The sequence below is a fragment of the Myxocyprinus asiaticus genome, chromosome 13 (assembly GCF_019703515.2).
Source record: "Myxocyprinus asiaticus isolate MX2 ecotype Aquarium Trade chromosome 13, UBuf_Myxa_2, whole genome shotgun sequence".
Taxonomy (NCBI): domain Eukaryota; kingdom Metazoa; phylum Chordata; class Actinopteri; order Cypriniformes; family Catostomidae; genus Myxocyprinus; species Myxocyprinus asiaticus.
This window is the reverse complement of record NC_059356.1, coordinates 38,798,717-38,825,940: the sequence shown is the minus strand read 5'-3', so window position 1 is coordinate 38,825,940 and position 27,224 is coordinate 38,798,717. Positions and strand designations below refer to the sequence as shown.

At 43.4% G+C, this 27,224-nt stretch overlaps 1 protein-coding gene across 1 annotated transcript in view; it reads right to left on the bottom strand.

The window, feature by feature from the left end:
* Positions 1–27,224, bottom strand: part of LOC127450521 (corticotropin-releasing factor receptor 1-like) — a 265,090-nt gene that overhangs the window by 22,028 nt on the left and 215,838 nt on the right. The window contains exons 7-12 of the mRNA XM_051714734.1: positions 25,714–25,834; positions 14,628–14,781; positions 10,421–10,481; positions 7,755–7,827; positions 7,434–7,519; positions 2,716–2,851 (exon numbers count right to left, since the gene is read on the bottom strand). Of these exons, the coding sequence (XP_051570694.1) occupies positions 2,716–2,851; positions 7,434–7,519; positions 7,755–7,827; positions 10,421–10,481; positions 14,628–14,781; positions 25,714–25,834 (631 nt within the window). The remainder of the gene's footprint in view (positions 1–2,715; positions 2,852–7,433; positions 7,520–7,754; positions 7,828–10,420; positions 10,482–14,627; positions 14,782–25,713; positions 25,835–27,224) is intronic.

The following is a 27,224-nucleotide window of genomic DNA, read 5'->3' as shown; positions in this document are numbered from 1 at the left end:
CGCATTCTCAACTATCTCGACGACTGGCTAATCCTAGCTCACTCTCGAGACATGTTGTGCGCACACAGGGACCTGGTGCTCTCACACCTCAGCCGACTAGGGCGTCGCGTCAACTGGGAAAAGAGCAAGCTCCTCCCAGTTCAGAGCATCTCTTTTCTCGGATTGGAGTTGGACTCAGTCTCCTTGACGGCACGCCTTACGAACGAGCGCGCCCAGTTGGTGCTGGCCTGTTTGAAGGCGTTCAAACAGAAAACAGCAGTTCCACTGAAACATTTTCAGAGGCTCCTGGGGCATATGGCGTCCTCGGCGGTGGCCACCCCGCTCGGGTTGATGCATATGAGGCCGCTTCAGCACTGGCTCCAGACTCGAGTCCCGAGATGGGCATGGCGCCACGGGACACATCGCGTGGCCATCACGCCGGTCTGTCACCGTCTTTTCAGCCCTTGGACCGACCTCTCGTTTCTACGAGCAGGTGTTCCTTTAGAACTGGTCTCCAGGAGCGTCGTGGTCACGACAGATGCCTCCAAAATGGGCTGGGGCGCTGTTTGCAATGGGCATGCAGCCGCCGGCCTCTGGACGGGCCCGCGACTGCATTGGCACATCAACTGCCTTGAGTTGTTGACAATTCTGCTCGCCCTGTGGAGGTTCCGGCCGTTGATCCAGGGCAAGCATGTGTTAGTTCGGACAGACAGCATGGCAATGGTAGCATATGTTAGCCGCCAAGGCGGTCCGGTTTCATCCTAAGTAGTGGCACGCAACACAAGCTCGGGATAGCTGGCTGGGTGTATCGCTTGCACATAGCGCCTTCTACCTCCCTTGGAGCTGAAGACATGTGCCATTAATTCCCAGTAGTGTTCACAAACTTTGTTCCCTGGTTGACTGCCTCCGAGCCCTGTGGCAGTCGAGTTTTTGGAGAGACTCGCTGCCGGCCCAGTACACGTGCTAACTAAGAGTCCTGTTCTGGAGTAGGTGCTCCGCATGTGGTGGTTCCCTGTAAGGCTAACCCCATGCCATATATATCTTCCGCTAGTTCGTTTCCCTGTTGGCAAACTGCATCTTCCTAGGGCAGAGCCCCTCTGCCCCAGTCTCCATGTTTGTAGTAACTCCTCCCCCGTTGGGTAGGATCTACCTTGTAGACTCTCCACATGGTCGGAAAGACCATGTGACCTATTCTTCCACTTAAATATCCCCCCTCTCTTTTGGCGAGGTGTGGTCTCCGCGGTGTCTTCCCCTTGGGAGGGACACCCCCCGACTAGACCAGGCAGCCCAGTCGGATAATCCCCCTTCTTTTATAGGGAGTGGAAAAAGAGAAAGGGAAAAGAGGCCACGACTGGGTTAAGCCTGTCTCTATCTTTTGGGTAGTCGACTTGTCCCTAAAGGGCTGTTCGACACTCATCACTATGTTGGGGGAGTTTACGTGTCAACCTGGTGTGCTGGCGATGAGGCACACAGTAGTCTGCCCACCACACACCGCCAGTTCACGTAACACAGTTCAGCCTTGTGGCGTTTCGTATAGGGACCCCTAGTGTCACTACATCGACACAACATCAAGTGAGTGACAGATAGGGAACGTCATGGTTACTTGTGTAACCTCCATTCCCTGATGGAGGGAACGAGACATTGTGTCCCTCCTGCCACAATGCTGAACTACCCGCTGAAATGGCCGGACCTTATATTGGCTCCTCAGCATAAAACCTGAATGAGTGGTTGCATACCAGCTCCTTTTATACCCGTATGTCCAGGGGAGTGGCATGCAAATACCACTAGCCAATTTTTATTGGCCTTTTATCAAAGACCAGAGGTTTCTCGGACTCCCAAGAGTGACCCCTAGTGTCACTACATCGACACAACATCTCGTTCCCTCCATCAGGGAATGGAGGTTACACAAGTAACCATGACATTTTGTAAACCTACCTATTTTTTATTTAATTTTTTTCTTTGTTGTGTAATTTGATTTTAAATTTTAGTTTAGTTTTAGTTGTTCCTACATAGGTTTTATTCAATATTTTTTTATTGTTATAAATGACTAGTTTTAATTTTGTTTTGATTTCTTTTCAGTATTAGCATTAGTAATGCTAATTTCAGAGATTAAAAAAAAAAAAGTGTATATTTTATAACACAAAACCAAAAATCTGCCTAGGATAACAAACAACACTTTATCAAAAAAATTGGTTGGTTAGATGGTCTGTATAAATGGGTGGTTACTTTTGACAAAATACACTGATAAAGTTCAAAAGTTATTTTCTCTGTAATTCTCTGCTCAAATTTTAATGCACATTTATAATGTCCGTTTTTTTTTTTTTTTGCAAACTCTCATTTTTATTTTTATTTTAGTTAAAGCTGAAGTGTGTCATTTCATTAGTGCCACCAAATGGAATTACAAAAATAAACATTTTTTAAAAACAGCTTTCCCAAATATTCCCAGTCCCACACTAAACTCATGCCATTGGTGTTGCTGTGTCAGGCATGACGGACCACTCAAAACAAACAGAGCAATTTTTATAGCGCTACAGATACACATTGTTTACAGTTTGAGGAAATCAGCCTAAAAATGGCTTACTTTTTGTTATTAAGTAAATGGTGTACAGCTGTGTTCGTATATATTATGCTGAGATAGGAGAAAGTAACATAAAAAAATTTTCATTGCTGTTTTTTTATTTTTTATATAGTTGTTGTTGAACACAACTACAAAAGTTCAAAAGTGGGTTTTCTCACCTGAAAGGACTCTAGGAAAGAGTTGAAGTAGATGAAGACGATCTGTGAGATCTCATCTTCGCCAGGGTTGACGAAAAACAGCATGTAGGTGATGCCCAGCAGAGGCAGTAGAACCAGTGTGGCTTTCACTGCTTTTCTATGACGACCAGAGGCAAAAATACGAAAATGAATCAACCAAAATATTCAATTAATGAATCATGCCGATAGAAAATCACAATACTATAATTGTAAACTGCATTTTCCCTGAGAATCAAACCCATGACCTTGGTGTTGATAGCATCATCTAAGCTACAGGAATCCTACATGATTATTTAAGTGGCCATCATTTCAAGGATATCTTAGGGTGTGTTCACACCAGAGCATGTGAGCGAAGCGGAGCGGTGTGACACTCCACTCAATAACCCGTTCCATGCACGTGCGCTCCGCTCAGCCGTTCACGGCCCAAGCGGACGCTCTGCTCAAGTACCGCTCACGCTCACCATTAAAAAAGCGTTCGCTCAAATCCCACTCCGACGTTAAATTTCTCTGTAGGATACTTGGTTCCAAACACGCACACTGAGGGTAGCTATAGTGGCCTAAGCAACTGCCCCTTTGCCCACATGGGCTGAGGTGCCCCTCTGGGTGAAAAATAGACTATAGGCCGACATTTATTAAATTATCAAATGATTAGTAATGTACACATCTGAAATTATGTGATTGTATTGTTGTGTTTTTGTAAATAAAATCTTGCTGTTTATTTTGGACTGGTTTACAACTGCTGTTAGATAATTGGGTCAACCAGACCTTCCTTATCATTTGTAATCAGTCAAATATTTCTCTGTTAGCACATACACTACCGGTCAAAAGTTCTGAAACCCTTACTCATTCTTTATTAAATTTATATATATATATATATATATATATATATATATATATATATATATATATATATATTTTTTTTTTTTATATATATATTGTTTTTTTTTCACATTTTAGAATAAAAGTAGTCATCAAAACTATGCAATAACATAAATGGAACTATGGGAATTATGTTGTGATTAAACAAAATCCAAAATAAATCAAAACTATGTTATATTTTAGCATCTTCAAAGTAGTCACCCTTTGCCTAGAATTTGCAGACATGTACTCTTGACATTTCTTAACCAACTTCTTGAGTTCCCATCTATGTTGGGCACATATTGGCTGCTTTTCTTTATTATTTGGTCCAAGTCATCAATTTCAAAAACTTTTTTTAATTTAATTTTTTTTTTTATTAAATTTTAGTTTTATAATGAACTAAATTAATATGGTGGCACAATTATATTTTTGTCTACAAAACTAATTTCAAACATTTAAGCATACGCCTTCAGATCAAAAGATTTTTAAGATCATGTGAAACATTTCAGTCAAGTGTTTCAAACTTTTGACCAGTAGTGTATGTCATTAAACATCTTCAAATAATGCCTTAAAAAATTGAAGTTCTAAATTACCTTTATTTACTTTAAACTAGTTATCAAATACACCTCTACGAGTGATATGTGTGTTGGCACGGAAACTCGCATATGTGCAAATTTGTGCTTTTCAGTTTAAACTGGACCTGAGAGACACAACCGACCCAGAAAACCACAATCTTTTCAACTTTAAAGTTTGTTCGAGTCCTCTATGGCAATAATGAAAACATGGACTGATACCAGGAAACATATTGCAGGTAAAAGTGAAATTCATAATTGTTTTTCAGTTGTCTCCACAGAATGATTATACTGTAGATTTGATACATTAATATGTTTCTGATTTAATGCTATCAGATTTTGGGTCTGTGAAATTAAAATGAGCAATTTCTCATCCTAATTTTGTGTTCAGTTTTAAAGGGTGTATTAAGTTATCCAGAAAAAAGCAGTGAAAGTTTTTCTCTTTTTCAGTGTTGTTGCTTGATTAATATTCCCTACAATTTTATATGTACGAATCATATGCAGTCTAAAGGACTGTGGTTATTTATATAATAATGATTATATTAGTAGATACCATGTGCCCCCTTTGTTTTTCCTTGATATTTTCAAAGCATTATAAAGTGAATCTGGATTTTATATGCATCAAACGATCATGTCTTGTGCATGCACTCTTTATATGTACAGCAAGGTTTAACCATGGATTTAACAAATAAAAAATATTTTTCCTGCATAAAGTGAGATTTTGTCCTATATATATATATTAGATGAAATCATGTTTAATGATCCTAAAACAAATAAAAATTATTTAATTCACAAATTACACTTCCTTCGTTTAAGAAAAGTTTTTTTTTCTAATGTACAATCATTTATAGCTTTTTTTTCTCTGCGCATGAATGCAGCAAGCGATGTCGGAAGATGTTATCTGCAACCACTAATCTAGAAACTTTTTACTTTTCACTTCTCGTTAAGGTGTGGATTTGGCTTTGGGAAACTGACCAGCAGTTATGAGCCACTTTATCCCGAAGCAGAAACCGAAAGCAACAGGCGGTCGATTAAGTGAGGTAATTCTGTTATGAAATTCTCTATGCGAGAGCTGAAATCTTTACCAATCAAATGCTCAAATGTACAATAGAGGCATGAAAGCAGAATGCTCCTCCTGCAAATTAGGACACACTGATCTGCAAGATCATACATGTTTATTGGTTTTGTGTGTGTGTAAGCCGGGATTATTATTAAGCTTACATATTCAGTTGAGGGTGCTCTAACGTTCGCAACCCTGCAGAACCGGGCTTGCATCTAGCTGGCAGTTGCACTAACATGATGGCAAAACAACAAGATACATTACTTATCTATTAATTTATTATCGAATAGTAGTGTAGCCTACTAGCACAACTTTTGCTGCACTACATCGCATAGCACATCCTCGTGCTCTCTGGCAATGTGACTCGTACGATTCCAAAAGGTATATTTGCTAATTCTCACGGTCTCTCCACACTCCCTTTTGATTTCTTCATTCTTAACTTTGATTAATACTTTGCTATTGAGGTTATAAGGTTTGCAACTTCACTAAAACAATGTTAGAGCTCCATAACCTCAGGTCTATTGCTTATTTAGCAAATTACCAAACCAGCATAACACGAAGTGCATTCTGGGTCACTCCGCTCACATGCTCTTGTTCACAATTGTAGTTCGGTTCTCTTGGTTCTCTTGGTCCGGACCAAAAGAAGAAAATTATACATTTAGTCCTTGTTCACTTAGCATTCACACTGGCATTTTTAACACTGAACATAAAGATACAAAACAAAAGGCATCAGGATAAGGTCACAACCTGACTGGACAGCTTTTATGACGTATAATTTGCTACGGAACTTGCCGAACATCCAAAACAATGCTGGCTGCTGGGCTAAATGCACTCGTTGGATTTATATATGTTATATGGTGGTATTTTTACCAGCTGAGAACAAACGAAGAGTTAATAAAATGTGTAAAGGAGTCAAAACAGCGGCTGGATTTCCTCCATTGCACACACAAATGAAGATATGCTGCAAGGACGGCTGACGGCGGTTCCAACGCCTGTACCGAACTGAACTGTAATGGGCAACATAGCTCCTATGATGAGAAGAACCAGGTTTGCTTGAGGTCAGTATTAGGAAAATTACTTCCTGTTATTGGTCCGTTTAGTCTTTGGTCCATGCTACGTTCATATATCAATTGAACCTCACCAGAGTTCATTTGGAAGCGGACCGAGACCCACTATTCAGGCGGTCTCGGTCCGCTTATTTGGTGCGCAACAAGGTTCGGGTGGCAGCGTTCACACTGTTTGCACTAACAGAGCAATTGCACCAGAGTTCGTTTTAATAGAACCAAACCTGCCAAGTGTGAACACCCTTATTTCTTGTCGTATCAGACTCTAAATAGGCAATGGAAATTTTGTTAATCCTTGACCTTAGGAAATTCTACTCTTTTGCCTTCTCTACCTCCACATACTAAAATACCACAAATGACAGTGTTTCATTTGGGCATACAAATGTGTTGGATGTGCCATGTGATTGGTAAATGCTGTTATCAAATTTGACACAACAAATTCAGTAATTAAGTCAAATAAAATGTGCAAATGTCACAGTGCCTAATACACAATGTGCTGAACAGGATGACATTGAGGTGAATTTGGTTTAAGCAGTATGCTTTGTATTTGCCACTGGGCCACTGACTGTGACTGTCAGAGACACTTCAATTCCTATCTCCCACAAAAAGCTTATTATAATGTTCTTGTGTACTACAACATGCAAATACTGTATACAAACGCTTCAAAATTAGCATCTCAATTTGCTCATCCTGTTCCATCTTTATGATATCTGACTGTACTGAATAGTCTATTTTGTACAATGTGCCTCACCTTTACAAAATGCTTAGTACCTGGTTGCATCCCAATCCACATCCTAACCATTAAAATAGGTATTCAGAATTGGGGTTATTGCATCCAAAATCAAAGTAAATTGAAAACTATGTCAAAATTGCCTGAAGAAGTATGTATGGAAAAGTGAGAGGAAAGTTGTTAGGAATGTGAGGCTAAAAGTTCAATAATAATGAATTTTAAGGTAAAGAATTCAGCTAGACAATAACACTTACATACAAATGCAAATACATAAATTGTATGATGTGGTAGAGTGTCCTAATACTGCTGCAGTGTATTACTACATTCTCAAAGTATGTATTATTCCATTACCAGCGGAAAACATACTTTTAGTGCTCAGAGGACGTATGTGAATTGGGATTCAGTCTCTTGCTCACCTGTACTGAATGGTTTCTGAAGTGGTGGAAGCTCTCAGTTTAGTCATTAGGATCCTCACAATGTTGAAGAGAAAAATGAAGTTAATCTAGATAGATAGATAGAGAGAGAGAGAGAGAGAGAGAGAGAGAGAATAAAGCACTAAATGTCTCACGCTATTATTCCAGGTATCATTATGAAATCTTGGAAGACACAATAAACTTCTCATGTGATGGAGAAAGAAAAACAAACAAATAAATAAACCTTGATCAATTGCCCACACACACCAAATCTTCATGTAGTTACAACTGAGAGCTGAAATGAATCAAACTGTGCTGACTCACCAGTAGCACCAGGATCATGGGACCCTGGTAAATATAGTCAGTATAAATGCCGGCCCGCTTCCCAAACCAGCACCTGCACAGAAATTCAGATTCCTTACAGTGATCAAGAAGCCAAAATTAAACAGTACTGGTGGGAATGTCTTTGTTCAGCCATGTGTACAACAAAATGAATTCATTTATCCAAAGTGACTTACAACGTATTCAAGGTAAACATTTGATCAGTTTGTGTGTTTCCTGGGAATCAAACCAATGACCTTAGTGTTGCAAGCACCATGCTCTACCAGTTGAGCAGCAGGAAATGTGTAAGATCCTTGCGATTTGACTTAGTCAAACTATTAATATTTTGACCCCATTTCTTCAGTGTGACTGTGTCCATGTAACAATGATATAATGGGATTTGGGGAGAATAATGTATTATTCTATCCCAGTGATTAAACAAGCGAATCTAGCAAAGTGATTAAAGCAGATCCACTGGGTGAGAAAAATAAAATAATAATAATAATAAAAAATTAAATAAACAAGCTTTTCAAAAGAACAAAAGCAACAAAGCAAAGAAGAGGGAAGTATGTAGTCCCTTGGGCTGATATGCACCTGATTTATTAATTCTGCAGATACAGTTGGATAGACTGTGTAATCAAACCTGCCTCGGCTGAGTGTGTTAGTTTTACAGGACTGGAGCGAGATGGGCTTTGGGGAATATGTTTGAATGGCAAAATTATGTCACTTGTGGAGCTCAACCAAAAATATGCACAGAATCATCCAGGTAAAACAGGCTAAAAAAGACACAGTCTCATGTTTTCAAGTGTGTTTGTCTAAAAATATTGTTGTGAGGCATCTACAGCAGTGCTTCTCAACTGGTTTTGCTTCAGGCACCAGATTTTAGATTGAACGTATAGTGGCGACTGACCACAGTCAAAAATGCAACCTGTATTTAATGTAGCCTGGGTTGTAATTTATTATACCTTGCTGTAGTTTTGTTCATTTTGTTTTCTAGGATGAAGCTAAGTCATGCAACCTTCCATTTTAGCATCTGCCTTATTTGGCTTGCTTTTACTACATGAATTTGTGGCACAATAGAGTCTGATTGGACGTACAACCTTTAGCGTCAACAACAGAAGATATGGGAAGCTTTCTCTCCTCTTACCTATACATGATTAAATGGTAACTTGGATATTATATTTGTATTTAGCACAGTTTTTGCTGCTGTTCGTGATATCAAAACACGATCCACCAGTTGAGAACCAACGGTCTACATCATGTAGCAGATAAAATAGTGTAAGTGACATTTAGGGTCTTTAAGGGAGAATTAAAAAAGTTTTTCTGACTGCTAACAGAGACTATAAATAAGCTTGTGTGGGAAATTAATCTGTTTATTTTTTAAGCGCTCCAGAGCCTCCAATTAACAGCTCTCTCTCTCTCTCTCTCTCTCTCTCTCTCTCTCTCTCTCTCTCTCTCTCTCTCTCTCTCACATACATACGCAAATATTATCTAACAGTTGCCCATTTTTATTGTCTTCATTTCTGTACACAGTGTAATGGGAATAAAAGGTGTGCAAGTGGGGAACAGTATGGAAAAAGGCCCAAAAATAGGATTTTAATTTTTAACTTTTAATTTTTTTTGCCCAAGCTGCTCAGAATTTTTTTTCATCTAATATTAGATGTATTGAACGTCACTTCTGAAGCAGAAACAGAGAGAAAATCTGTGTAAATTGTAAAGACCCCATAGATTCATTCTAACGCAAACAGTTGCATTAAAATCAAGGGTTTTATGAACTATTTACACTGAAATTTGTTCTTCTTATGTTTCCATTGTGCACATTTTTTATAAACACAAATAAAATTGCTTTTTAAGTTTCACATTAAAATAACTCAATACAAGTTAATTTTTTATATAAAAATAAGATTAAAGACTAAGATTTCCATACAAACATAGAAAAGATTCATGACATGCCTATAATAAAATATGTTTTGATGAATGGTTCTGATCAGTTGCAAAATGAGACAAGTGTTTATTGCTTTTCTCATAAAGAAATTCCTGAGGGATCATCCCAAATCATTCTTTATACTGACTGACTTGTGATCTGTAAACTCTCAGCAGCACCATACTTGTCATACAGTACAAAAAGACATAATATACTAATGTGCTTGTTGCTACAGTAGCTAGCTCCAAGCTGCAAGGTTCAATGGAGATAGCTGAACAGATCAAATTTAAGCAAGGCAAACTCAATACATTTATGTTTTTGCTACACAAAGTATTTGAATATATATATAATTTCATATTAAGGAAACTAATTTTCCTTGTGTGGAACCAATGTCCTCAACTGAATTAAGTTGACCAATGATTATTTTTTTTTTTTCAGTGTACTATACATTTCTCAAGCAGCAGGCATTAATTGCATCACTCAGAGTGCATACATTATTCTGCCTTTATCATGTATCGATTGTTTAATGACCAGAAGCAAGGGTAGATGACACAGATAATTGGAGTTAATCTAAACCTTAATTGTTTTTATTGTGAATGAGGTGATGGAGTTTGTTTGTGTTTGTGTGTGTGTGTGTGTGTGTGTGTGTGTGTGTGTGTGTGTGTGTGAGTGTAGAGTGAAATGCAGGAATTATACAGAGGTAAAAAGAACACAACAACGACAACAACAACAAAAGGAAACTCACTTTTCGTTGTCATAATATAGTTTGCCAATGGCCCATGCAACAATAATGGGGAATGGAATACCTGTGAAAAGCAAAAAACAGAGCAAATTTCCACCCACTCTCATTAATTTGAAAATCAAAGGCATTATACAAACTGTATAATTGATTTCATTAAAGAGCTATGAGATAAATCCTTGGCAATGACTCATTTGCAATGTCCCATTGAATTTTTAATGAGGACAATTCAAGGCTTGTTTATTCACAGATAATTTCCCATAGTTCAGAAGAAAAGCTGATCCAATTGTAGTCCTCATTAGAGTAGTGTGTCTTTTCAAGTCAGTAATTGACAGAATTTTAATCACTGATGTTTTTACTTTAAAGTCAACATGAAATCAAAATTAAACTTATTTACTTTTTATTCCTCATTCCTGGTCTTATCATGCACAGTTCATCTATGCATATTATTCCAATTAAAGCAAATGGTTGTCTTTCTAATCTTTCATAAATTTACCCCTTAAATTACTTTCCTTTCCGAATGACATTATGAATCCCTGTTTTTTTTTCATCACATCCCCTCTAACAACTTGGCTCCATTTTGGTATTGAACACTCACTTTTCACAACCCAATAAATGCCCAATGGATAAAATCAAATCTCACACATTAATATCCAGTTTTATAGGTAAATACGTCAGATTAATAAGTAAAATAGGTTGTGAACAACGTTTCACAATGTCTTTATTGCGGCATGGGGTGCGTGGTCATGTGTCGGTCTGCGGGAGAGGGAGAGCAGTAAGGCTCATCACCTGGGTCGTAATTATCTCTAACACCTGTCTCTCATTATAGTGATGGTGGAGGGAGGCCTGATAAGGCACGCCACAGCATCAGTGGGGGAGAGAGAGTGATCCAGCAAACACAACTCCAAACCCTCATGGAGGTACGCCTGGAGCAGGAACAATGCTTCCAACTCCTGCTCCAGGCACAAGCGGAGGACCGGCAGGTGCTCCAGAGCCTGATCTCCAGGGAGTGGGCTGGCACTGCAACCTCCCCAGAGCCTACTGTTGCCCTTACTCTCTGGGGAGGCACAGCTAGCGGCACAGCAACTTCCCGCCGCCAGCCTCCTAGATTACAGCCACCTAAAGAAGGCCATCCAGCAACGGGTCAGTCGGACCCTGGAGCAGAGTCGGCAGCTTTTCCGGTCTCTGAGCTTCGGGAAGCACAGCCACCCGTTCGCTTTTGAGCAGCAGCTCCGTGATGCCTGCCGGAAATGGTTGCTGGTGGGGGGAACCCGCGGCACCGTGGAAGTCGTTGATCTGGTGGTGCTAGAATAGTTCATCTCCCAACTTCCCCGAGGCATGGCCGATTGGATCCAGTGCCATTGCCCGGCATCGTTGTAGGAGGCTGTCAAGTTGGCAGAGGACTACATGGCGGTGTTTCCAGGAGGCGGCAAAGCAGTGTCTTCTCTCTCTTCTCTCTCTCCACCCCCTGTGTCTCATGTTCCCCCCTTCCCATCCCCCTCAGCCCCGCCCAGTCCCGTCTCCTCAGAGGTGGGGAGGAGCCCCACCCAAACCCCACCCCTGGCCCAGAGGACCCTTCCCATTGTCTGTCCCTCCTACTCCCCCTGTCTCCCTCCGCTATCCCTCCCAGGTTGGCGAGACCGCCCCCACGAGTGTGGAAGTAAGACCTGGGCCGGTCTGCTGGAGCTGCAGGTAAACCGGGAGCGGTGTCCAGTGATGGAGGTGGGGACACTGGTTCGGATCCCCGATGCTCCACAGGCTGTCCCCGATCGGGCAGGGGCGTATCGGATACCGGTAAGAGTAAAAGGGGATACACATCAAGCTTTGGTGGATACAAGTTGTTCTCAAACCTCGATCCACCAACGCTTGGTGCAAGGCGGGGCATTGAATAAGAATAAACGGGTGAGGTGTGTGCATGGTGACATTCACAAGTATCCAGTGGTTACCACTGAGATACAATTCAGGGGAAAAAGGCATAGAGATGAGGCTGCGGTTAATTCCCGCCTCACCCATCCACTAATTTTGGGAACCAATTGGCCCAGCTTTAAAAATCTATTGGGGGTAATGTGTGTGGATGGGCCCTGCAAAGTAGTGTCTCAATGTGTGACGTGCAACGCTATGGCTGGAGAGGCGGTGCCAGGGCCGTCAATGTCAGCTCCGTGTCAGGATGATGCAGACAAGGAAATTCCCATTCTCAGGGGCTTCCCTGAGGGGGATTTCCCTCTGGAGCAGTCACGTGATGAATCCCTCAAGCACGCCTTTGACCAAGTAAAAGTAACTGATGGTCAACAGCTCCAGCCTAATGTTGCGATCACATACCCGTACTTTTCTATTATTAAGGAGCAGTTGTATCGAGTGACGCAGGACACTCAAACCAAAGAGAAAACAACTCAGCTATTAGTACCAAAGAGCTGTCGGGAAACACTCTTCCAGACAGCTCACTATAACCCAATGGCTGGCCACTTAGGTCACGAAAAGACATTGAACCAGATAATGGCCCATTTCTTTTGGCCTGGCATTCACGGGGACGTTCGCAGATGGTGTGCGGCATGCCTTGAATGTCAGTTGGTGAATCCACCGGCTGCCCCAAAAGCACCATTGTGCACTCTGCCATTGATCGAGGTCCCCTTCGAGAGAATTAGCATGGACCTCGTCGGGCCATTAGAGCAGACTGCATGCAGCCATCGCTTTGTATTAGTTCTGGTGGATTATGCAACGCGATATCCGGAAGCAGTGCCCCTGCGCAACATCTCAGCACGTAGTGTTGAGGAGGCACTCTTCAAAATTTTCTCCCGAGTGGGGATTCGAAAGGAAATCCTCACTGACCAAGGCACAACATTCATGTCATGTACACTTCGCGAATTGTATGAATTATTAGGTATTATGTCAATTCGCACCAGCGTTTATCACCCGCAAACCGATGGGTTGGTCGAACGATTTAATAAGACCTTAAAAAATAAAATTCGTAAGTTCGTACACGAAGATGCTAAAACCCTTGCTGTTTGCAGTACGAAAGGTCCCGCAAGCCTCCACTGGGTTTTCCCCGTTTGAGCTACTGTATGGGCGTCGTATGGGAAGCTTGGGAGGAAGGACCTTCGAATAGCAAAAAACAAATTCAGTATGTTCTTGACCTTAGAGCAAAACTCCACACTTTGGGGCAGGTAACACAGGAGAATTTGCTTCAAGTGCAAGAACGTCAACGCCGACTGTACGACAGGGGCACTCGACTACGGGAATTCACACAGGGAGATAAAGTGCTTGTATTGCTGCCCACCTTGAGCTCCAAATTACTCGCCAAGTGGCAAGGACCCTTTGAGGTCACACGACGAGTTGGAGATCTCGATTATGAGGTTAGGCGAATGGATAGGGGAGGGGCACATCAAATCTACCACCTCAACCTCCTCAAACCATGGAGGGAGGTGGTGCCTGTAGCCTTGGCGACGGTAGTTCCAGAGAGGGTGGAGCTCGGGCCGGAGGTATCTCCCAAATGAAGTTCATTCACCCCGGTCCCTTGTGGAGACCACCACTCACTGTTGCAGCTGACAGACATTGCCAGGTTGCAAGCGGAATTCGCGATGTGTTTTCACCCGGTGGCACAAACCTCATAGAGCACCATATCGAGACCACCGGTGGTCGTTCGTAGCCGCCCCTGTCATCTTCCTGAACACAAGAAAAAGATTGTTCAGGAAGAATTAGAGGCAATGCTTGAAATGGGTGTAATACAAGAGTCGCACAGCGATTGGGCCAGCCCGGTAGTTCTGGTATCGAAGAGCGACGGCTCGGTCCGGTTCTGTGTTGACTACCTTTAACTCCAATATCCGGAAAAAGATGGCTTTTTCCACACCGTTCGGATTACACCAATTTGTGACGCTTCCATTTGGTTTGTTCGGAGCCCCGGCCACGTTTCAGCGCCTTATGGACAAGATCCTCAGACTGCAAATGACATATGCCGCCGCATATCTAGACCATTACGTTGTGTCAAACCTGTATGTTTTTTTTGTTTGTTTTTTAAAGTGACAGTGGCTGTAAGTGCCCAACATTCTGCATTTGGGTTTTGGAACAACATGAGGGTGAAAAAATCATGATTGAATCATGTCCCTTTAAGGTAACAATTGCATGTATTAGCTTATTACACTGTACGTTGGTTATTTCAATATTAATGACAAAACTGCTTTATTACTTCACTGATATTAGCACATCATGGGATACTTACACCAGCCTATACAGATGAACATCCACTTCCTCAGTTTGTCTGTGGAGTAGGTCAACACTATGGCTGTGTGCAGATAGCAGCCCTCTCCAAACATCCAGAAGAAGTTTGTCACATGGAAATAATTATACGCTGCTGTGACCAGCCTGCACCAGATCTGAGAGAGATGAGAGAAAGAGAAATCCAGTTAGATGTTTAGAAACATGTGCCTGAGGAAATCGCCATGCCACTTCTTGTTAGTATTTAATAGCTTTAGGAAATTAAAGCTTTGGTTTGTTTGTGTGTGTGAATAGGCAACTCTTTATGACTGAAGACGAGTTCAAAAACCAAGCAGGAGATAAAACCTGGCTTCTCCAAGGGAGGGGACATTACAGATGGGAAGAGTGGGATGGGGGGTCTGGGATGAGGCCCTGGGATGGAGCAGATTTAGATGAAAGAATGATGCATGCCAGTGAATTATAGTCCACATCCACATTAACCCATTTTCATTTGAAAATTTGGCTTCAGCTTACATCATAATTTTTCAGTGTGTGCGTTAATGGAGAGTGTTTCCATTAAATTAAATGAATCTTTTGAAGCCAAGGCAAAAGGTTCCACATAGACTGCTTCCCTTTTTAAGGATTTTGTTTCTTTGTCTTAATGCAAGTAAATGTCATAGTTAATTAAAGGCATAGTTCATCCAAAAATGAAAATTCTCTCATCATTTACTCACCCTCATGCCATCCTAGATGTGTGTCTTTCTTTCTTCTGCAGAACACAAAGAAAGATTTTTAGAAAAATATATCAGCTCTATAGGTCCATACAGTGAAATGAATGGTGACCAAATCAACATAAAAAGATCAATATTCATGTCCTTTGTTACTATAAATCTCCACTTTCACATTCTGATAGTGAAAGTGGAGATTTATAGTAAAAAGGACTTGAATATTTGATATTGATCTGTTTCTCACCCACACCTATCATATTGCTTCTGAAGACATGGATTTAACCACTGAAGCTGTATGGACCACTTTTATGCTACCTTTTTGTGATTTTTGGAGCTTCAAAGTCCTGGTCACAATTCACTTGCACTGTATAGACCTGCAGAGCTGAGATATTCTTCTAAAAACCTTTGTTTGTGTTCTGCAGAAGAAAAAAGTCACACATCTGGGATGGCATAAGGGTAAGTAAATGATGAGAGAATTTTCATTTTTGGATGAACTATCCTTTAAATATTTCATATCAATTGCCTTCACAGCTTATCACTAAAAATATTGAAATAATGATAACTACAGTACATAGCCTACAGTATATAAGAACCAGGGGAACCTGAAGGTGAGTTAGCAACAACCTGGAACATGTTAAAAAGAGGCATATAGGAATAATACAAAAATAAGAGAGATGTTTAATAGAGACGTGTGATCAGTTCTGCTGATCAGCTGGGTAAGAAGGCAGAGCTGCTGCTGCTGACATTTGCATGAGACACATGTGCACATCAGAGTCTATGAGTGTGAAATGGCACTGTTTAATCCAGTTGAATCCCAGCCTCTGCTCCTTTATGTTGGCAATATTTCAACATTAGGGCCTGTCTCTTGAGAAGATAAAAAACTGTCACTCTCGGCTCCAGACTGAAGATTATAGCTTTGAGTTATGACTGGAGTGGGTATACAAGTGTCACTGAAAGATTATAAAGTTTCAGACCTGTGGTTTCTCTGTAAAAAGGTGATGACACACTTTTTCCCCCACTCTCAAAAACTGTAAGAAAAACAGAAATCTCAAGCTAACACTTATTTTAGCCTCATGGGCTTGAGAAACTATAGAAGACTAATTTTTGACAGGCATTAATTGAGATGGGATAAAAACGAAAAGCTCCTCTAGTCATAAAGCCCTCCAGCTTTCAGTACTTCTGAAGAATTTTACTTGTCTACAATTTTACATCCCATTTCATAATAAGCCCCGTGGTGTGACAGGAATTTAAGACCTTGCAGAGATTGTAAGCTTCTGTGTAAGCGTTATTACTAATTTTGCGGTTGTTTACTGAACAATGTCTTTCATTAACCATATACATTCTTGTCAACATGGCATTTGTACCCAATAAATGTGCTACTTTCCACAGTAAAACATGGATAAAATTTGCCATAAGGAGATTGTTTGCTTTGACTGTGTGAGCCTTTTCTAATGAATGCATCCCACATAATAAAAATGTAACATGAAAAGCTCAACCTTGATTAAGTGTGGTAGATATTAATAGTCAAGATAGTCTTTGTATAAAGCACACAGTTACTGGGTTCGCTTGCTTGAACCGCAGTTTAAACGAATCAAAACAACTACATCTATAATACTGTGTATTTACACAATTTAAACAGTCATTCTCTCATTTTTAAACAACCTCCAGTCCCTGTTATCTCTAAAAGGGCCCATTTTACTTTATTGTATACACCTGACAGGTCACCAGTAGCCACTAAAATTTTATATCCACATTTTCTTGTTTCTTTTTTTTTTCTTGTATTTTTTTATTTTTTTTATTTTTTTATCCTCTGTTGAGATTTACTTTTTATTGACTTATTGTTTTATAATAATAAGATACGTTTAAAAAAAAATAATAGTCATTCAAAAAATAACTTCTTATTTTCCATTAAATTCTTTTAAAGGAATATTCTGGGCTCAATACAAGTTAAGCTCAATCAGCATAAAGTGGAATAATGTGTCAGTATCCTGTCACTTCGGTCAGTCATGTTTACTTGTTGGTTACGGGATCCTGACATCCATGTTCTGTGTTTGTGTTGAGCACATGGCTTATGATTGTGTTTGTTTGCAATGTGCTCTTCTGTATTGTCATTTGTGTTTAGTGTGAGCACATGGCTTCCATCAGTACTGTTTGCCATGTGCTCTCCTGTCTCACGTCTTGGCCCTGCCTCCTTGTTATTAGTTAATATGCCTCACCTGCCTTCCCTCCGTAACCTCCTGATTTCCTTCCCTATTTAATCTCCTTGTATTTTCTGTTCTGTGCCAGTTTGTTGTTGATTGTCAAATGTTCACATGGATGTTCTCCCTGTTTCGGTCGGTCGGTCGGTTGGTTGGTGCCGCAGGTTTCTGGAGGATCCTGTTCTGATCCTGGTCTGTGAGGTTCTCCCTTTCCCAGCCAGGCCTACCCTGTTCCAGTCTATTTTTGGGATTTTTTAAAAATGTTTTTTTTATTTTTTTATTATTCTAATAAAACCCATCCTAATTCTGCACTTGAATCCTCACCTCTCTAACCCATTCCATGATATAAAGTTGATTTCCACAAATTTAATTGGACTCATCCCTCGTTCCCTATCTGTCACTCACTCGACGTTGTGTTGATGTAGTGACACTAGGGGTCACTCTTGGGAGCCCGAGACACCTCTGGTCTTTGATAAAAGGCCAATGAAAATTGGCGAGTGGTATTTGCATGCCACTCCCCCGGACATACGGGTATAAAAGGAGCTGGTATGCAACCACTCATTCAGATTTTCTCTTCAGAGCTGAACGGTCATGCTCATTGAACTAAATTCTACTGTTCATTCACCTCTGCTGGATCTGACGGTGCATTTCAGTGGCTTCTCCCTCCTCTGCACTGGTGCACTGCAGAGAACGCCCCTGGGCGCTTCGGCAGAAAACAAGAGAGTATATTTTCTGAAAGAGCTTTTTTCCTCTAAAAGAATATATATATATATATATTTCTCTAAAAGAGCGGCACACACAGAACGTCTTTTTAAAGATGCGTCTTTTTAAAGATGCCTTTCCGATTGTGTGTTATTCCTGGTTGCAGTCATTATCTCTCAACTTCGGACAGTCATGATCGCTGTCATTCGTGTCTTGGCGTGACCCACACGGAGGCAGTATTTGTGGATGGTTCATGTTCTCATTGCGAGAACATGACCATGGCAACGTTGCGGTCGCAGCTTGCTTTCGTAAAAAAAAGCGGCTCCCCGCCTCGGTCCTTCTACCTACGGGTATGAGGCCAGCGCGGCTAGCACTGGGGGTGATCTGGGGACCCCAATGGGATCATCTCCACCTGGTATCCCCCCGCGGACCTCCCATTCCCCAGCATGCTCGTCTGCCCCAATCGGGCTTCCAGATGAGTTTGCCGGCTCGTCTCACAGCGAGTCCGGCTTCTTGTTCGGAGCCCGCAAAGATGATGCACTCTTGAGTGCAGCATCGGAGAGCGGGCTTGTCCAATCAGACGCAGAAGCCTCAGCTGGGCTTACCCCCTCGGGGACGATTGCCCAGTCAAAGGCCGATGCCGAAATGACAGACACGCTTTCCCGGGCGGCTGCGAGCGTCGGGTTAGAGTGGAACCCTCCGCTCTCCCCTGAACCCTCGCGGCTTGATGATTGGTTCCTGGGCTCGTGGCGCCGCTCAAAGCAGCCACGCCCTGCTCCAGTGCCATTCTTCCCGGAAGTGCACGAGGAGCTGACGAAATCGTGGGAGGCACCTTTTACTGCCCGGCCCCAATTCCGCAGTTCCCCCGCTCTCACTACCCTTGATGGCGGGGCGGACAGGGGCTATACGGCGATTCCCCCGGTGGATAAGGTGCTCGCGGTGCACCTATGTCCGCAGAGCGCCGCCACCTGGTGCGGACGCCCTAAGCTCCCATCCAAGCCCTGTAGGCTCACATCATCCCTGACGGCTAAAGCCTACAGCGCTGCTGGAAAAGCCGCTTCTGCCCTGCACGCCATGGCTCTCCTGCAGGTCCACCATGCCAAGGCATTGAAAGAACTGCACGAGGGTAGTTCTGCCCCAGATTTGATGCAGGAACTGCGCTCGGCGACCGACCTCGCTCTCCTAGTGACGAAGGTCATGGCACGGTCTCTCAAGCGGACGATGGCCACACTAGTGGTCCAGGAGCGCCACCTTTGGCTCAACCTGGTCGAGATGGGTGAGGCCGACAAAACACGGTTTCTTGCTGCCCCCATTTCCCAGGCTGGACTATTCGGCGACACCGTCGAGGACTTTGCCCAACAGTTCTCGGCGGTGAAGCAGCAGATGGAGGCAATCCGGCACATCCTGCCCCGGCGCGGCTCTAGATCCCGCACCTCGTCTGCTCATCGCCAAGGGCGTCCCCCTGCGAGGGAACCCACTCACCTGGAGCTGGTAAGAAGACCACTCCATCCCCCGGTGGAGGGCCAGGTTGAAAATCTTTTGTTGCCTTTTTGTTTGATTTCGCCACAGGCCCAAGTGGCTGCGGTACCCAACAGTTCAGCAAAAGAGCAGCTTCTTTCCTCCCTGGGTCACATATGTGCACTGTTGTCATCACTACTACAGTCCATGGTTTTTTTCTTGCAGGATTGGCACTCCAGTGGTGGTCTTTCCGCCCGAGCGCCCAACTGTGGTGCACAGCCGCCCCCGATGTGGCAGTCTCCACGGGTTATGAGGACAGGCCTCTTCCTCCCCGTCCCAGGCTGTTCCGGGGGTGGTCACAAGGAGCCAGGTAAGTGCTTCGATGTCCCTAGACTCACCACAGCCATGATGTGGTGTGGCACCTCGAGCTCCGCCCCGCCACGAGGCCCAACCTGCTGGTACGTCCGACAACATTGTCCCCTTGGTCCCACTTGCGCGGAACATGGACGGGTGGCTTGCGCTTTCCAATCCGTCGCGATGGCTAATCCGGACTGTCTGACTCAGCTACACGATTCAGTTCGCAAGGCGCCCGCCCAGGTTCAGCGGTATTCACTTCACCTTGGTCAAGAGCAAAAACGCTGCTACCTTGCGTGCGGACATCGCTACCCTTCTACGGAAGGGCGCGATAGAACCTGTCCCTCCAGCCGAGATGAAGAAGGGGTTTTACAGCCCCTACTTCATTGTACCGAAAAAAGGCGGTGGGTTGCGGCCAATCTTGGACCTGCGAGTACTGAACCGGGCCTTACACAGACTCCCGTTCAAGATGCTGACGAAAAAACGCATTCTGGTGAGCGTCTGACATCATGATTGGTTCGCGGCGGTAGACCTGAAGGATGCGTACTTCCAAGTCTTGATCCTTCCTTGACACAGACCCTTCCTGCGGTTTGCATTTGAGGGTCAGGCATATCAGTACAAAGTCCTCCCTTTTGGCCTGTCCCTGTCTTCTCGTGTCTTCACGAAAGTCACAGAGGCTGCCCTTGCCCCGTTAAGGGAGGTGGGCATTCACATTCTCAACTATCTCGACGACTGGCTAATCCTAGCTCACTCTCGAGACATGTTGTGCGCACACAGGGACCTGGTGCTCTCACACCTCAGCTGATTAGGGCTTTGGGTCAACTGGGAAAAGAGCAAGCTCCTTCCGGTTCAGAGCATCTCTTGACGGCATGCCTTACGAATGAGCGTGCCCAGTCGGTGCTGGCCTGTTTAAAGATGTTCAAACAGAAAACAGCGGTTCAATTAAACTTTTTTAGAGGCTCCTGGGGCATATGGCATCCTAGGCGGTGGCCACCCCACTCGGGTTGATTTATATGAGGCCACTTCAGCACTGGCTCCAGACTCGAGCCCCGAGATGGGCTTGGCGCCACGGGACACATCGTGTGGTTATCACGCTGGTCTGTCATCGTCTTTTCAGCCCTTGGACCGACCTCTCGTTTCTATGGGCAGGTGTTCCTCTAGAACTGGTCTCCAGGCGCGTTGTGGTCATGACAGACGCCTCCAAAATGGGCTGAGGCGCTGTTTGCAATGGGCATGCAGCTGCCGGCCTCTAGACGGGTCCACAACAGCATTGGCACATCAACTGCCTCGAATTGTTGGCAATTCTGCTCGCCCTGCGGAAGTTCTGGCCATTGATCCAGGGCAAGCACATGTAAGTTCGGACAGACAACACGGCAATGGTAGCATATGTCAACCACCGAGGCGGTCTGTGCTCTCGTTGTATGTCACAACTCGCCCGCCGTCTCCTCCTCTGGAGTCAGCAGCACTTCAAGTTGCTGCGAGCCACTCACATCCCGGGCAACCTCAACACAACAGCGGACGCGCTGTCATGGCAGGTTACCCTCAGTGGAGAGTGGAGACTCCACCCTCAGGTGGTCCAGCTGATTTGGAGTCAATTCAGATGGGCACAGGTGGACCTGTTTGCCTCCCAAGAATCCTCCCACTGCCTGCTCTGGTACGCCCTCACTGAGGCTCCCCTCGGCATAGACGTGCTGGCACACAGCTGGCCCCCTGGCCTACGCAAATATGCGTTTCCCCAGTGAGCCTACTTGCACAGACCCTGTGCAAGGTCAGAGAGGACGAGGAGCAGGTCGTCCTGGTAGCACCCTACTGGCCCACCCAGACGTGGTTCTCGGACCTCATGCTCCTTGCGACAGCTCCCCCCTGGCGAATTCCCCTGAGGAAGGACCCTCTGGCACCCGTGCCCAGACTTCTGGAATCTCCATGTCTGGCCCCTGGACGGGACACGGAAGACCTAAGTGGTCTACCACCTGCAGTGGTAGACATGATCACTCAGGCTAGGGCCCCCTCTACGAGGTGCCTGTATGCCTTTAAGTGGTGTCTGTTTGCTAAGTGGTGTTCTTCCCGACAGGAAGACCCCCAGAGATGCACAGTCTTATCAGTGCTTTCCTTCCTGCAGGAGAGGTTGGAAAGGAGGCTGTCCCCTTCCACCTTGAAGGTGTACGTTGCCGCCATAGCAGCACACCACGATGCAGTCGATGGTAAGTCCTTAGTGAAGCACGACCTGATCATCAGGTTACTAAGAGGCGCCAGGAGGCTGAATCCCTCCAGACTGCGCCTCGTTCCCTCATGGGACCTCACTGTAGTTCTTCAGGGTCTACAGAAAGCCCCCTTTGAGCCTTTGCAGTCAGCCGAGCTTAAGGCACTCTCCTTGAAGACTGCCCTCCTGACTGCGCTCACTTCCATCAAGAGGACAGGAGACATGCAAGCGTTCTCTGTCAGCGATAGTGCCTAGAGTTCGGCCCGGGTTACTCTCACGTGATCCTGAGACCCCGACCGGGCTTGGTGCCCAAGGTTTCCACCACCCCTTTTAAGGACCAGGTGGTGAATCTGCAAGCACTGCCCCAGGAGGAGGCAGACCCAGCCCTGTCGTTACTGTGTCCGGTGCGCGCTTTACGCATCTATTTGGATCGCACGCAGAGCTTTAGATTCTCTGAGCAGCTCTTTGTCTGCTTTGGTGCACAGCGGAAAGGAAGCGCTGTCTCCAAGCAGAGGATCGCCCACAGGCTCATTGACACCATAACTATGGCATATCACACCCAGGACATGCCATCCCCGGTAGGGCTACGAGCCCATTCTACCAGGGGTGTAGAGGCTTCCTGGGCCATTGCCAGATGTGCCTCTCTAACAGACATTTGCAGAGCAGCGGGCTGGGCAACACCCAACACCTTTGCAAGGTTCTACAACTTCCGGGTGGAACCGGATTCATCCCAGATAGTGGCACACAACACAAGCGGATAAGCCTGGGATAGCAGGCCAGGTGTATCACTTGCACATAGCGCCTTCCACCTCCTTTTGAGCTGAAGACGTGCGCCATTATTTCCCAGTAGTATTCACAAGTTTTGTTCCCTGGTTGACTTCCTCCGAGCCCTGTGGCAGTCGAGTTTTCGGAGAGATTCGCTGCCGGCCCAGTACACGTGCTAACTAAGAGTCCTGTTCTGGGGTAGGTGCTCCGCATGTGGCGGTTCCCTGTAAGGCTAACCACATGCGATGTATATCTTCCGCTAATTCGTTTCCCTTGCATCTTCCTTGGGCAGAGCCCCTCTGCCCCAGTCTCCATGTTTGTAGTAACTCCTCCCCCATTGTGTAGGATCTACCTTGAAGACTCTCTACATGGTTGGTAAGACCATGTGACGTATTCTTCCACTTAAATATCCCCCCCTCTCTTTGGGCGAGGTGTGGTCTCCACGGTGTCTTCCCCTTGGGAGGGACACCCCCGACTAGACCTGGTGGCCCAGTCGGATAATCCCCCTTCTTTTTTAGGGAGTGGAAAAAAGAGAAGGGGAAAAGAGGCCACGACTGGTTTAAGCTTGTCTCTATCTCTTGGGTAGTCAACCGTTCGACACTCATAACTATGTTGGGGGAGGTTACGTGTTGACCTGGTGTGCTGGCTATGAGGCACACAGTAGTCTGCCCAACACACACCGCCAGTTCACGTAACACAGTTCAGCCAATTGTGGCGTTTCTTATAGGGACCCCTAGTGTCACTACATCTACACAACGTCGAGTGAGTGACAGATAGGGAACGTCATGGTTACTTGTGTAACCTCCGTTCCCTGATGGAGGGAATGAGACGTTGTGTCCCTCCTGCCACAACGCTGAACTACCCGCTGAAATGGCCGGACTTTATATCGGCTCCTCAGCATAAAACGTGAATGAGTGGTTGCATACCAGCTCCTTTTATACCCGTATGTCCGGGGGAGTGGCATGCAAATATCACTCGCCAATTTTCATTGGCCTTTTATCAAAGACCAGAGGTGTCTCGGGCTCCCAAGAGTGACCCCTAGTGTCACTACATCGACACAATGTCTCGTTCCCTCCATCAGGGAACGGAGGTTACACAAGTAACCATGACGTTTTCTTTAAAAAAAAAAAAAAAGCAAAAATTGAGGTTACATTAAGGTACTTCCAATGGAAGTGAATGGGGACAATTTTTAGAGGGTTTAAAGGCAGAAATGTGAAGCTTTCATTGTAAGTGCCTCACCATAACTCAGATTTTAGCTTTTTTTAAAGAAAAGGAGTCACGAGCTGAAATGAATTTTTGTGGTAATTAACATTATGCCACAAATGCTGTTGATTGAGTTTAACTTGTACTGAACCTGGCATATTTTTTAATAATCCTCTGACCTACCCAAAACCCAGTGGTCAGATATTACTGAAGCCATTTCCCCCTATTTTAAAACAAATTAGGTATGCACTTTCAGAAATATCTATTTCTGTTTAAGGTAAATTTGACCTAAGCAAAAACACATTGCAGAAAAATTCTATAAAATAAATAAAAATAAACAAATGGCATGAGTATATCTCAGCATGTGAAAATTAATTACATTTATTCATGCTTTTTCTTGGGGTCTCTGATGGCCCAAACAATGTAACTTTAAACTGTAAATTTTCAAGACTATTTTATTGATTTATTTGTTTTAACCAGTTTTCAAAAGATTAGTATAAGTCATGACATATGAACCTGATACTTCAATGTTAAGTATGTTTTTGAGCAGTTAAAAGGGCCTTGAGGTCTCTCACCCCAAATGGAACATGTGGATTAAATATCTCAAAGGATTTCAGACCTCTCGTAGAATGGAAAGTAGGAGAATTATGCCACTGCTGTCTACTCAAAGACCAGAAGGAATATTTAATAACTACTTCCACCATTAAATCCCTTTAACTTTTTGGTTCTCTTTTTACAATCAACCTCTTTAGGGGAGAACCAGCTCAGAGGTGGAATTAATGCACCACTGTACATAATCTAAGTATGGAGAGCCAATTAAGCCAGCCTTGATTAAAAGACTGATAAAAAAATAGGTATAAATGCTTTGGCAACAGCAAAAGATAAGTATCAAGGACAAACTTGGTGCTATCAGATTCTGATACCTTCTGAAAAGCCATGTGCATCATAAATTCCAATACGAGGCTGAATTTCAATTGAAGATCAATTGCTTGAAGAAAGCAGTTGGAGCACCTTTGGAAAGACTCCTTTGGGACTAGTATTGACATGGCAGTAGATTAATTAATTGCTTGGCTCAGATGAGCTGATTAAGGAAGCACAGAAATCTGGAGGGTAATTAATTTTCTGGGAGGCACAGTAGCTTGTGACTCACAGGCCAAGCTCTGACACACACATCTAGTGCCGACTACACCATGCAATCTCACTAGTCAGGCTTCCACATGTTATGAGACTGCAGAAATGTAGCCCCAGGTGTCAGAGACAGTTTTTCAGTGCAATTAATAAGGGAGATAGAAACCTGTTTCTCTGCATGTGTGCGAACAAAATGAGGAAATACTGAGAGAGAACAATGGATGGTTAAGGCATAAAAGATGGGGTGTGTGTGTTTTGTGAGAAAGAAAATAGGATTATGTGCACACCGTTTGTGTATTTTGACAGCAAAGTAATGACAGGAGGAGAGGATATTCACACAAGCATGTGCATTTGTCTTTGAGATTATTTACTCACCACGTTGCTCTCATGCACCTCTGGATTCATGGTGAGCTGCACTACGAACCAGGTGGCATTCCGCAGGATAAACGCTGTAATCAGGTTCCAGTGGATGATATTTCTCAGACACCGAATACTCCTGAGAATGGAGGGGGAATGTAAGATGGAGGAGGGAAAATATGGAAAGAAACAAAGAAACAAAGAAAAAATACATAAGCCGTTTGTTGATTTTCACAGTGTGTTTGTTTCTCCACTTCTGCGAGCAAAATCTCTATGCAAAATGCATCTTTTTCACCAACCACCCACAATCCAGTATAACCAGTCAGTAAGGCCCCGATTTACTAAGATCCCAAATAACTGGTACCAATTTGCTTGTGAAATCTATGAAATTGCGTGTGCACGTCTTGGGCGTGTTGCGGGTAATTTACTAAGAAAAACCACGCAAATAAATACACGTGCAAATATTTTAGACACACCCTCCAAAAGGAGACATTTGCGTGGGATAATTGCACCAAATGCATGCTCACCTACATTACGGCTCTCACTAGATACCATTACATTTTTTTATTCAATATTTATTCAATATTTAGCAAGTGTAGAGCAGTTGTTGAGAATACCTGTGTATTACACTCTTCTCTTGAAATGTATCAGAACAATTAAGAAGCGGAGGACAAAACTGCTTCAATTCATCATTCACAAAGAAAAAATAAATAGTGTTATGTAGATTAAATACAGGTAGATGAGGACACTTTTTGTCATTGACATGATTGGTAAAATGTGTCCCAATTTACCTTTATTTACCCCTACATGTTAAGCCATCGCACCACAGGTGTATTCTAAAGTGGAATCTGAATTTCAGAAGGCCTATGTTATCAGTTATGATTTTGAGTTCTAAAATAAACAAATAAACATTTTTTCTAATGAAAAAATGATTTAATATAACATTAAATTGTGTTATAAATGGGTTTTCTATGTATTCTGCATTTTTGAAGTCTCTGTTTTGCCACAATGACAGCATGATACACAGTGCAAATCAGATTAATAGCTGTCTTTCATTTGTATAAATTTGCTCTTGCAGTTTGCGTTTCTGAAATGACTTTCAAGCTTGTTAAATCACATTGCGGGAGCAATTTAATTCATTTACATCGACACCACCCTTTTTTCTGCTCATTTGGAGGCACGACTATTAATTGCATATTCATTTCAGGGAAACGTGTAAAAATTGCCAAGACTTGCTATTTTGTGCATTCGAAAGATGCAATCCTTATAAGACTGTGTTAGTGGATCAGCTTAGTCATTTTTTGCACGTGCAATCATGTTTACACATGTTTTTATACACACAAACCTTTAGTAAATCAGGGCCTAAATGCACTAAAATAGCACTGCACTGTGAATATATAAAATAAGTTAAGCTCAACTGACGGCTTTTTTGACGTTATGTTGATTACCACAAAAAGTAATTTGACTCAAACCCTCCTTTTCTTAAAAAAAAAAAAAAAATAAATAAAAAAAAAGGCAAAAATCAAGGT